This window comes from Vipera berus, assembly GCF_964194415.1.
Source record: "Vipera berus genome assembly, chromosome: Z".
Taxonomy (NCBI): Eukaryota; Metazoa; Chordata; class Lepidosauria; order Squamata; family Viperidae; genus Vipera; species Vipera berus.
In genome coordinates, this window is record NC_138205.1 from 11,747,342 (window position 1) to 11,760,657 (window position 13,316).

Genomic DNA, 13,316 nt, shown 5'->3' on the forward strand with positions numbered 1-13,316 from the left:
CATCCACTAACAATACAAGCAGTCCCCAACATACGACTGCAAACAGTTGTTAAATGAATCACTGCAGTTATTAAGTTAATAACATGGTTGTTAAGTGAATCTGGCTTCCCCACTGCCTTTGCCTGTCAGAAGGTCGCAAAAGGGGTTCGCATGACTCCAGGACATGCAAAAAGTCATAACGACATGCCAGTTGCAACCATCCAAATTTTGAACACATGAAAATCATGGGAATGCTGCAATGATCGTTAAGTGGGAAAATTCTGAATCAAGGAGGCGGCAGATAAATGCAGTATCCTTAGCCTACAAGTCACATTGGACTGGGAGATGCTGGAAGATGAAGACTGAGCAAGCCAAGACGTACTTCATTGGCAGGTGTTACGCTTCAAAATTTAGGGGACTATTGTCTAAAGCAGGCATGACAAACTGCCGGCCCGTGGGCCGGAAGCCTCATTCCAAAACCGCGCCCACCCCAATGCTGGCAATGGGGAAAAAGTCATGAAATGTCACGTGACATCATGCGACATCATGAGTTTGACATGCCTGGTTCTAAGGAGTCCCTGCTGACTTTAGGGGGCAGTGCTCATCTCCGTGCCATTGACCACTGTCCAAAGGTGTTTCCGTGATTATGTGGCCCGCGTGACATCACAGAGTACTGTTACCTTCCCACCGAAGTGGTACCTATTTATCTAGTTGCATGTGCGTGCTTTCAAACTGCTAGGTTGGCAGGAGCTGAGGCAAGACCAGGACCTCACTCTGTCATGTGGCGCTCGGGTCTCAAACCTGGGGTGCTAGCAATCCAGCAGACAAGCCCAGTATCTTAACCTCTGAGCCATAGCATCACCCCATTACTATGGTCTACACCTAATACTTCATTCTCCCTCCCCACAACCTCTGCTAAGCAAGAAGACAAGGATAGTCCTGGCTACAGCCTCCTACTTGGATTTAAGCAGTTTCTTCTTCTCCTTCTTCACCATCTGGAAAATTAGCGGGATCTCCATGCAACCCCGTAGATATCGGGGTTTTCCAAAATTCATTGGCAGTTTCATTTGCTTTAGGACCTTTTCGATGAGCTGTAGGTTACTTGGGAGTGGCTCGTCTGAAAAAAAAAATGATACTCAAAGAAACAAGAAAGGAAGATCTCTGTTTCCTCATTTGAAAATAGATAATTCTAACCACAGGTAACCTAGTAAACCTCATCGGCATTTTTGCATTCTTTGACGTTCATCACTCATCCCTAATGAAGGCAAATATACGTGTCCCAGGATAATGTTTCAGGATCCAATCTGGGTCGGTCTCTGGGACCAGAAGACTAGTCTTCTGATCTTTTGGACTCATGCTGAAGCCTATCCTCAGAGAACCTCTCTCTACATATTCTGGTAAATAGAGTTTCCCAGAAGATGGGTTCCAGCACGAGTCCAAAAGGATGCATTAAAGAAAAATTCAGAACAGGATAAAATGACTTAGGACTGTGGTGGCGAACCTATGGCACACAGAGCCCTCTCTGTGGGCATGCGCACTGACGCCCCAGTCCTAGGCCTTCAGCTGGGTTTTATAAAACCTTTTCGCTTCAGGCCTCCACCGCTGTGTGCAAAAAAATAAATGAATTTGAATTTATTAAATTTATATGCCGCCCTTCTCCCTAAGGACTCAGGGCGGCTCACAACAATAAAAAAAAGTTAAAAAACATAAAATACAAAATTTTTTAAAAAATTAAACCATAACAATTAACCCAATAAAACCAAATTTAAAAACAGGTTCAATCAATCAATTTCAACTTCTCGCGGGGAAAAAAAAGTTCTCGCAAAGTTGGAATTGATTGATTGAACTTTTTAGCCCCACCCAGTCTGCCGTTACCACCGCAGCCATGCCCGCCCAATGGGCCACGCCCACCCAATGGGCCACGCCCACCTGGCACCCAACGATATATAAGTGGGTTTTGGGTTGCAGTTTGGGCGCTCGGTCTCTCAAAGGTTCGCCATCACTGACTTAGGAGGCACTTTCCAATGTTAATAAAGAATTCCCAGCCATTCACCCAGGTTAAGTATTCCTCACCCTTTTTCTTAAGTTCTCTTTCCAGGTCCAAAATCACTTTATACGCTGAAAGGAATCGGAAAGGAAGCTGCCTGCTGTGGATGACAGAGTCCTGGAAGGAGAGTAATGCCAAAGGCAGAAACAGAATGAAAGTTATTAACATTAAAGTATCGAATAATCTAGTGCCACAGTTAAGTCAATCACTGCAGTTGTTAAATTAGTAGCACGGTTGTTAAGTGAATCTGGCTACCCCATTGACTTTGCTTTGGTCCAGAAAGGGGAGCCTGGGATACTCCAACCGTCATAAATACATGCCAGTTGCCAAGCATCCAAATTTTGATCACGTGACCATGGGAATGCTGCAATGGTAGTTACCGTATTTTTCGGACCATAAGACGCACCGGACCATAAGACGCACCCAGTTTTTAGAGCAGGAAAACAAGAAAAAAAATTCTTTCTCCTTCTCTCTCTCTCCCTCTCTTTCTCTCCCTCCCTCTCCCACTGTCCCTTCCTTCCTTCCTTCCTTCCTTCCTTCCTTCCTTCCCTCCCTCTGTCCTTCCCTCTCTGCATTAGAGCAGTACCCGCGGAGGCGGCCCTGCAGCCCGGCTTTCTCTTGCAGAAAGCAAGCTGAAACGGAGTGAGGGAGATTGCCAGAAATGCGAATCGGCCGATCTCGCGCTCCTGCAAACTCCCTCGCTCGGTTTCAGCTTCCCTTGCTACAAGAGAAAGCAAGCTGAAACGGAGTGAGGAGATTGCCAGAAATGCGAATCGGCCGATCTCGCGCTCCTGCAAACTCCCTCGCTCGGTTTCAGCTTCCCTTGCTACAAGAGAAAGCAAGCTGAAACAGAGTGAGGAGATTGCCAGAAATGCGAATCGGCCGATCTCGCGCTCCTGCAAACTCCCTCGCTCGGTTTCAGCTTCCCTTGCTACAAGAGAAAGCAAGCTGAAACGGAGTGAGGAGATTGCCAGAAATGAGAATCGGCCGATCTCGCGCTCCTGCAAACTCCCTCGCTCGGTTTCAGCTTCCCTTGCTACAAGAGAAAGCAAGCTGAAACGGAGTGAGGAGATTGCCAGAAATGCGAATCGGCCGATCTCGCGCTCCTGCAAACTCCCTCGCTCGGTTTCAGCTTCCCTTGCTACAAGAGAAAGCAGGCTGAAACGAGGCAGATTGCAGCAGCGCGAGATCAGCCGATTCGCATTCCTGGCAATCTCCTCACTCCGTTTCAGCCTGCTTTCTCTTGTAGCAAGGGAAGCTGAAACCGAGCGAGGGAGAGTGCAGGAGCGTGAGATCGGCGTTTCTCAGCACATGCCGATTCGTGCTCCTGACAATCTCCCTTGCTTTCCACTTGCGGAGGTTGGGGCTGGCCATACGGATCACCTTCGGACCATAAGACGCACCCTCGTTTCCCCCCCACACTTTTGGGGGGGAAAAGTGCGTCTTATGGTCCGAAAAATATGGTAAGTGTGAAAAATGCTCGGAAGTCACTTTTCTCAGGGTAACTTTGTAACTGTGAATGGTCACTAAACAAGTGCTTGTAAGTTGAGGACCACCTGTACGGACGACATTACCTTATCCTCAAGGCGTTTTAAGAGACGTTGATGGTGCCTCTCGCTCACCCCAGACCTCAAAATGTTGCGCAGGTTTCGTAACATCGCCATGAAGGGCAATTTCCCTGAATCTAGGAGGAAGCAAGCAGATGGTAATTTTACAAGGTGACAAAGCTGAAACTCAGCAAGCAGAAGTAATATTTTAGACTGGGATTTAAAAAAAATGAGTAAAAACACACAAGAATTGTACCCCGATTTTATATCTTTCCTTTCCAGACATATATTCAGGCTTGGGAGGTGGGAGAATGGAGTAAAAAGGGATAGAGGCATCCCTCTGTGTCCCTCAATAGTTGGTGTTTTGCCCTTTGCATTTTGTAAAATTTTTAGTATCATCTGCTGTATTACATCTCCTCCGGCTATGATTTAATCCTACTTTCCACTAGCAGTTTAGATGATCGCCATTTAAAGGAAAGAATTTTCATTACGTTGCTCATCATTACGTTGTTACCAAGGTATATTATTACATTCTTTGTTAAACCTTGTTCCTTAATACAGAAGCGTATTAACACTTTAATACACATACATATATATTAAGTGTATGTAAAAGGCATAACACAGGGTTGTATAAGATGAAATGTGACTATGTAAGCATTAATACAATTTGTAGTGTAGCATAATGTATTGTAAGTCACATTACGCAATAGCATCATGTAATATAAATACAATTATCACACTCCTGCAATATTTGTTTGTAAAAGTTTCCAAACTCGTTCTGCCTAATAACATCTCCCCAATTTCTTTTCATCATTTCTCATTCAGTCAGTTTCAACTCTTAGTAATCACAGGAATTACAGGTAGTTCTCGACTTACGACCACAACTCAGCCCAAAACGTCTGCTGCTAAGTGAGTTTTGCCCCATTTTATTACTTTTTCTTGCCACGTTTGTTAAGTGAGCCACTGCAGTTATTAAATCAATAACCCGGTTGGTTGCTAAGTGAATCTGTTTTCCCCTTTGACTTTGCTTGCAAAAGGTGATCACGTCCTTCCCTGCTGGCTTCTTTACTGACTTTGCTTGTGGAAAGGCATCATAGAAGGTCACAAATGGCAATCAAGCGGCCACAAAACACTGCAACCGTCGTAAATGCCAGCCAGTTGCCAAGCACCTGGATCGCAATCACATGATTGTGGAGAACGCTGTGAAAGCCAGAACTTCGAAGATAGCAACGACACCTACATCACTTCCTAGAGCTTTACAGCACTGTGGTATAAACAGCGCTTTACGGCAGTTTACAATGTCAGCTTATTGCCCCCCAACAATCTGGGTCCTCACTTTACCAACCTCAGAAGGATGGAAGGCTGAGCCCACCTCAAACCCCATCAGGATCAAACTCCAGGCTGTGGGCAGAGTTAGCCTGCAATGCTCCATTCTAACCACTGCGCCACCAGGACTCTTGTGAAGATTGTGAAGCCATTCCTTCAGTGCCGTTATAACATTGAATGGTTACTGAACAAGTGGTCATAACTCAAGGACTGCCTCTCCATGTGCTTATTTCCCATGTTTCCACTGTAATTCTGTCTAACAAGCATGCCTTTCTGTGATTTTAGGGCCCAACCGTACGATGAGCTCATGAAAAAGGAAGGAAAGCAATCAACTCTTCCACCTACCAATCAGCTCTTCCCAGACAGCAGCCTTGTTCCCACGGTGGCTCAGTTCTCGATCCCAAGTCTGGGGCAACGGCAGCCGCATGCGAGTGCCCGCAAGGGTCGGGTCCCAGGGCCCTGGCAATCGACTTCGGGAAAAGGAGGGCAGATCTGGGGGGTACCTAGAGAAGAGAAAGACTGTGAACTCAAGGTCTGCAAAAAGCAGCATATGAGGAGAACGACGGTCAACCGTCTCATGGACCAACCAACGGATAGACAAGTTAGCCCTCAACTTACAACCCCTTGCTTAGTGACCGCTCAAAGCTACAACGGCACGGAAAAAGTGACGTATGACCATTTTTCATGCTTATGGCCATTGCAGCATCCCTGTGGTCACCTGATCAAAATCTGGATGCTTGGTGACTGGCATGTATTTATGATGGTCGCAGTGTCCTGGGGTCATGTGACCAGCTTTTATGGCCTTCCGACAAGCAAAGTCAAATGGGTGAAGCCCGATTCTTTTAATGATCACATGATTCACTTAACTGCAGTGACTTGTTTAACAACTGTGGCCAAAAAAGCCATAAAATGGGGCAAAACTCACTTTAAGAACTGTCTTACTTAGCAATGGAAATTTTGGGCTCAACTGTGGTCGTAAGTTGAGGACTACACCTCTGTAATCCTGTTGGTATTTGTCCCATCAGCTGGCTCCAGGGAAAAATTGCCATTCCAAGTTTTAGCATCACCCTCCACTTAGAGGTAGTCCTCGACTTGCAACCACAACTGGGCCCCAAATTTCTGTTGTTAAGTGAGACATTTGTTGTGAATTTTGCCCCATTTTTTAATCTTGCTTGCCCCAGTTGTTAAGTGAATCACTGCAGTTGTTAAATTTGTGACAAAGTTGCTGTTAAGTGAATCTGGCTTCCCCATTGGCTTTGTCAGTCGGGGGGGGGGGGGTTTCCACAAAAGTTGATCACATGACCCCGGGACACTGCAAGCATCATAAATATGATCCAGCTGCCAAGTGCCCAAATTTTGATCACATGACGTCAGGGATGAGAAAAATGGTCATAAGTCACTTTTTTCAATGCCGTTGTAATTTTGAATGGTCACTAAATGAACTGCTGTTTAAGTCGAGGATACCTCTTCACCCCTGCAGAAAACTCGAAAGTCAGATGCCACACCAGGCCTGCAAATGTTGTCCCAGCTGAGCTAGGCCGTCTCACCTCCGTCCCAAGAGACTCATAACATGCTGAGCTGGCTCAGAAATATGAAGGCGGTGGATCAAATTCTTCAGGGAGAACAAATCTCTGGCAACTGCTTTCTTTTTTATCGAATCCATCGTCTCTCGACGCTACGAAAGTAGAATCAAGCGATTTGCATTTTACAGGAACACCCCCCAACCACCTTAAAAACCCTTTACATTTATGAATGGCTGGGGAAGGGAGTTAATCTCAATGCATGCTTTAATAGTACCTCATCTTGCATTGTTCAAAATGAAGAAGAAAACATAGAGGGATTCCTCCATTCTCACACATACATATCCAGAGACACTTACTGTTTTCTGCAAGGCCTCACATTTTGCCGCAAAGAGTTTGTTCCGGCCTAGTCTGTGATTTTTCCAGTTGTCCCAAGAGGTAGTTCTTGCAGACTGTGGAAGAAACAAACTTCCAAAGTAAATAATCTTGTTTCTCACATGCTAGAAGAGTCCGTATTAGAGATCTATTTGATACAGAGACATAGATATGTCTTCATTCACACAAATTAATTCACAATTAACAGAATAACAGAGTTGGAGGGGACCTTGGAGGTCTTCTAGTCCAACCCCAGCTCAGGCAGGAAACCCTATACCAGGGGTAGGCAACCTTGGCTCTTTTATGATTCGTGGACTTCAACTCCCAGCTGGCTCAGGAATTCTGGGAGTTGAAGTCCACGAGTCATAAAAGAGCCAAGGTTGCCTACCCCTCCCCTATACCATTTCAGATAAATGGCTGTCCCATCTCTTCTTAAAAACTTCCAGTGTGTCAGGAAATTTCTTCTTGGTTCTAGGTTGTTATTTAGTTCAGGGGTCCCTAACCCCCGGTCCATGGACCGGTACCGGGCCGCGGCATGCCAGCAACCTAGCCACACAAACAAGCAAAGCCCCATCCGTGGGATGCAGGCAGCACACAAAACCACACACTCTCCCATCTGTGGAAAAACCTTTCTCCACGGAACCGGTCCTTGGTAGCCAAAAGGTTGAGGACGTCTGATTTAGTTATTAAATTTGTTTGCCACCCATATGGCCACAAGGCAACTTTGGGAGGCTTACAGCGTTAAAATGAAACCCTCAGTGCACGCACAGATATAAAAACATAGATAAAATATTAAAACTGCAATAAATACAAGTTATAACTAACGATGGGACGGAAGGGAGAAGAATATACGGGGGGGGGGGATGGAGGTGATAACTGCTGTTAGTCAATCAACCACCATCTAGGCCCCAAGCTAAAATTCTCCCATCTGGACCCCCAGGCCAACTGGCAGCGCCTTCAAGTTCTTAAGGAAAGTCAGGAAGGTAAACTAAATATTACCTACAGGAGGGTGGGAACCAATTTCACCTCAGGAGGCGAGATGTTCCAAAGGGCTGGGGACGCAGCAGAGAAGGCTCTTATGTTGGACCCCCACCAGCCAGAATTCATTGACTGACAGGATCTGCAGCACGCTTCCTCTACCAGCACAGGTGGGATGGGGCTGTCTCACAGGGGTGAAAGGGTTCTTTAAGTAACCTAGACCAGGGGTAGGTAACCTTGGCTCTTTTTATGACTCGTGGTCTTCAACTCCCAGAATTCCTGAGCCAGTCATGCTGAGGGGAAAGGGAAAGGTTTCCAAGCTGAGCCATGCTAGCTCAGGAATTCTGGGAGTTGAAGTCCACGAGTCATAAAAAGAGCCAAGGTTGCCTACCCCTGACCTAGACAAAGGCCACACAGGGCTTTATAGGTAATAACCAACACCTTGAATTGCACCCGGGTGATGGAACAGTGATGGAACATGGGCCAGTCTAGGAGCCCCCAAACCAGCTGCCGCACACATTATCAAAGTTAATTCAGGACTTTGCTCAGCATCCAAATGGTTGCAAGCATCCCTTGAGGAATTTTCTGACCTTCAATTGGTTAGAATGTTTGGGAACCTTCCATGACATCACAGCAACTGAGATGAAAGGAGGAAGGACTCTGCCAGCTTACAGTCTTAATTTTAAATTTTAAATCCCAGTCCTCTTACCTTTGTAACCTTTGGCTTGTGACGTTGCTTGCCCCGGCTCTTGCGTGTGTTGTATTTGGCCAACTGATAGGCATCAAACTGCCGGAACTTATCGGCCATTCCAGCGCGGAGACAGGAAGGCATGGGAGCCAGTGTTCCTTCTTCCCTTGCTAGGCTCTGTACAGAGAGGAGAAGGAAAAGGGCACCAAGTGGAAAATCAGAACAACACAATAAGAGAATTGGAAGGGACCTTGGAGGTCTTCTAGTCCAGCCCCCTGCTCAGGCAGGAAATCCTATACCATTTCAGATAAATGGTTGTCTAGTCTCTTCTTAAAAAGTTTCAGTGTTGGGTGAATCCACAACTTCTGGAGGCAAGTTGTTCCACTGATTAATTGTTCTGTCAGGAAATTTCTCCTTAGTTCTAGGTTGCTTCTGTCCTTGATTAGTTTCCATCTGTTGCTTCTTGTCCTGCCTTCAGGCGCTTTGGAGAATAGCTTGGCTCCCTATTCTTTGTGGCAGCCCCTGAGATATTGGAACATTACTGTCGTGTCACCCCTCGTCTAGATATACCCAATTCTAGCAACCGTTCCTTATATGTTTTATTCTCCAGTCCCCTGATCATCTTTGTTGCTCTTCTCTGCACTCTTCAATCAATCTATCAATCCAAGAGTTCCATCTTGGATTAAATCCAGAACACCCTGCTGAAGAGGAAATTGGACAATAAAGGAGTTGTTCTTACTTGATAGAGCCTGGCCACCTGCATCCAGTCTGATGGAAGCTGTACCGCATGGCAGAAATAGCGCCGCACATGTGGGCGGCAGGGCTGAAGGGAGGAAGCCAATGCAAGGAGGAAATTAGCCGTACTGCGGATGTTCAGTTCTTGGCGAGCATACAAGGCAACCTGAGCAAAGAGAAAGAGATCGTTGTTTTTTATTATTATTATTATTATTATTATTATTATTATTATTATTATTATTATTATTATTATTATTATTATTATTATTATTATTATTATTATTATCAGAAATGGGGGGAAAGCCACTTTACAACACTTGAGTCTTATGCCCGTCGCACGGTGAACTTTCAATTTAAGAATATAGTCAGAAGAAGCGGGGGGGGCGGGGAAATGGTGCATTCACCGCAAAGAAAACAATTTGGACCAGCACGTAATTTTACGGGGAGGGTTACTACCCTTGTACTTCACATTTTTCCTCTTTTTTAATTTCTCATCTGCATTCCTTAAAAGAGTTTTTGTTTGTTTGTATCTGTGTGTGTGTATGTATTGTGTCTCTCCTCAGCTTGTTCCTCCAACTTAAGTCGGGCTGCAATATTATACAATCGCTAGTAAATCAGGCTGCAATATTATACAATCGCTAGTAATTATTCCCTTCTTGCCGTGGATCGAACATTGCAAAAATTCTGTGGGGTGTTTTTTTTTGCCGAGTGATATAAATTCACAGACAATTTAGAATATATATATATATATATATATATATATATATATATATATATATATATATATATATATATATGCAAATTATTCAAATTGCTAATAAAGAATTTTGGGAGGCTGAGATGGCCATTTCGAACTCTTTATGTTCTCATCAGTCAGTCATACCCTTTATCTGAGATTTGAACCTGGGCTGATTGTATATTAGGCAGTTGTTTTAACTTGCTGAGCCACAGGTTCTTTCTCTCTTTTTATTAGCTAGAAGGCAAGGCAAATATATGTTAAGTATTTGTCAAGGCTTTTTGAAAGCACCTTGCTAATTAACTCTTTCATTCCTGCTTTGGCCTGTCTCAAGGCTTATCCACAGGATATAGTCAACTATGACAGCTCATTATTTGTGCAAATTATTCAAATTGCTAATAAAGAATATATATGTAATATAAAGACCCATTTATTTGAACAAGCTGGCCTGGCCTGATGGGGGAACGTTAGGGTTTTAATGGGTTTTATATTGTGATTGTTTTAATTGGGCAATTATTTAATCCTTTTTTAACTTTTGTATTTCTATTTATATGCCCTGTTCACCGCCCTGAGTCCTCCGGGAGAAGGGCGGTATATAAATTTAAATAATAATAATATATGTAAATTACTAACAAAGAATTAAGGGAGACTGACTAATTCTTTGTTAGTAATTTACATAAATATATGAGCTGTCACCGGTGTGACTACTGCCTGTTCGATGGCCTTCAAGATAGGCTGAAACAGGAAATAAAGATTTGCCCCATGTTTGGGGCCTACCAAGGTAATCTAAATAGTTAACAAGTATTTGACATATATATATATATGTAAATTTTAAATTGCTAACAAAGAATTAAGGGAGACTGATATGCTTAATTCTTTGTTAGCAATTTAAAATTTACACAAATATGAGCTGTCACCGGTGTGACTACTGCCTGTCGATGGCCTTCAGGATAGGCTGACACAGGAAATAAAGATTTGTCCCATGTTTGGGGCCTAGCAAGGCATTTCTGACTCATTAGTCTTCATCAGTCAGTCATACCCTTCTGAGATTCGAACCTGGGCTGCTTGCACGTTAGGCAGTGTTTTTACTTCTTGAGCCACCGGTTCTCTCTCGCTTTGTTAGCTTTTTGCAAGGGGAGAAATATGTGTCATATGTTAACTCTTATATATATGTTTTCTGAGGTTTTCGCGGGTGTTTGTATGTGGATCTTTGGTCATTCGGGTTTTTTCCCGCGTAGAATTGAAGGTGAAGGAGCAACATTTCGACGGAATCCCATCCGTCATCCTCAGGCTGGTGGCTTCAGCTTCCTTCTTCTGGGAGAAGCATGACGGATGGGATTCCATCGAAATGTTGCTCCTTCACCTTCAATTCTACGCGGGAAAAAACCCGAATGACCAAAGATCCACATACAAACATACAATCCTAATATTATTTGGATGGTTAGGAATCTTAATGCTTAATAATATCAGATTGTTGGTGTTTAAAGATTTAGTTGTATGCAAAATGTAGCTATCCCTGCTCAAAATATATGTAGCTATCCCTGCTCGGAGCAGGGGTTGGACTAGAAGACCTCCAAGGTCTCTTCCAGCTCTCTTCTGATTGGATTAAGTTTCAGAGTCCCTAAATAAACAGCGGCAGGCAATCCCTCAATGTGGCACCAGGTTACCCCAACATAGTTCTGCAAGTTGGAATGAATACTTGCTACTCATGTGCAGACGTTTACAAATTGAAAAGAAGAAAAGAGTATAACGATAGGTGCAAAAAGTTGGATGTCCTTCCGGTCAGAATAGTTATAATAATTCTGTTTTTGTGGAAATAACAGTTCCCGCATTATCTTTGCAATCAGCTAAGAGTTTTTCTATTCCGGCTTTTGGAATACTTCTCTTTCTTGGAAGAATTCAAAAATACCCTTAGGTCTCCTTGCACCTAGCGCATGTTTTAAAATTATCCACAATGCTCAGCACCAGGGACTGGGAAAGCCATTCTCAAGCTTTTACATTAGAATTGTAGGGTTGGCTCACGAGCTTAGGATGCTAGGATGACGATCAGCAGGCTTGCGTTTGAGACCCGGTTGCTGCCGTGGGATAGGATGAGCTCCCGTCACATGCACCGCCTCCTGCCGACCCAGCAGTTCAAAAGCGGGCCGCAATGAGTAGATAAGTGTGGACCACTTCCATGGGCAACTTAACAAGGATGTGAAAGAAGCCCCCTAACTAGGCATCCCTACAGGCAACGGTGATGCCACCGTTGAATCCCTTCAACCCAGAAGCACTTCAGTACTCCTGACATGACATGTATAATGTTGAAAGACCTGGGGGGGGGGTCTTCTAGTCCAGAGGTCCCCAAAGTTTTGGATACCAGGGACTGGTTCCGTGGAGAGATGTTTTTCCGCGAACCGGAGGATGTGTGGTTTTGTGTGCTGCCTGCATCTTGCAGATGGGGCTTTGCTTGTTTGTGTGGCCTGGTTGCTGGCATGCTGTGGCCCGGTACTGGTCCACAGACCGAGGGTTGGGGAACTGTTCTAGTCCAACTGCCTGCCCATTGCAAGAATCCTCATATCAATCAGAATAAATGGTTGGCCAATCTTTTCTTGAAACTTTTTGCTCATGGTTGATTTGAAGATGTGTTTCAGTTCATCTGACTAACATTTCGAGTCTTATAATTATAGGCGAATATTAATATGATACCCACAACAAAGTTGACCACCCAATAAACTGGGGAAGTCAATCATGTTCAGAAAAATGATGCAATCAGAGCTAAACCTATGCAACAATTACAATCAGATAACCTCTTAAGCTCAGGGACATCCATGGTACACAGCTGCTCCGAATGCCTTACACATCCCACCCACCCCAACCCTCAAGCCCAGGCTCCACAGCCACCTTTCATACCTTGAGGATGAATTCAGGTTCATATTCTGCTAGATTCTTACATACTTTCATCAATTTCTGCTGCAACAACCCCGGAGGATTCCCAAAGGTTGCCCCTTCCACCAATGAGCAGCAGACCAAGCTCAGGAGCATTAGCTAAAAAAAAAGGGGGGGGAGAGGGGAGACTTAGGTAGTGCTCATGGGAATTTCCTTACCAATTCTAAATTCCTAGTCCATAAGAGACTGTTTAACTACTATAAATACAGAGAAAAAGAAACCATGAGAACTTTAAAAAAAACATTCCAGACTAAATAGGAAACTAGAACAAAAGAATGCAGAAGCACAGGTAGTTCTTGACTTACAACCATCTGTTTAATGACCGTTCAAAGTTATAACAGCACTGAAAAAAGTGAATTATGACAGTTTTCACACTTACAACTCTGAATTCTAATCCTGCATTAGGCACCAAAGCTTGCTCGCTGACCTTGGGCCAGTCCCTCTGTCTCAGTCTAGC

The 13,316-nt window shown here is 44.2% G+C and overlaps 1 protein-coding gene across 4 annotated transcripts in view; it reads right to left on the bottom strand.

Annotated features, from left to right (window-relative positions):
• LOC308677652 (telomerase protein component 1-like) overlaps positions 1-13,316 on the bottom strand; it is an 82,771-nt gene that overhangs the window by 56,249 nt on the left and 13,206 nt on the right. For all 4 annotated transcript variants that reach the window (XM_081344259.1, XM_081344260.1, XM_081344257.1 and 1 more), the window contains 9 exons: positions 12,824-12,958; positions 9,200-9,361; positions 8,482-8,637; positions 6,779-6,871; positions 6,447-6,574; positions 5,245-5,402; positions 3,601-3,710; positions 2,053-2,143; positions 937-1,096 (listed from right to left, as the gene is read on the bottom strand). In XM_081344259.1, the coding sequence (XP_081200385.1) occupies positions 937-1,096; positions 2,053-2,143; positions 3,601-3,710; positions 5,245-5,402; positions 6,447-6,574; positions 6,779-6,871; positions 8,482-8,637; positions 9,200-9,361; positions 12,824-12,958 (1,193 nt within the window). The remainder of the gene's footprint in view (positions 1-936; positions 1,097-2,052; positions 2,144-3,600; positions 3,711-5,244; positions 5,403-6,446; positions 6,575-6,778; positions 6,872-8,481; positions 8,638-9,199; positions 9,362-12,823; positions 12,959-13,316) is intronic.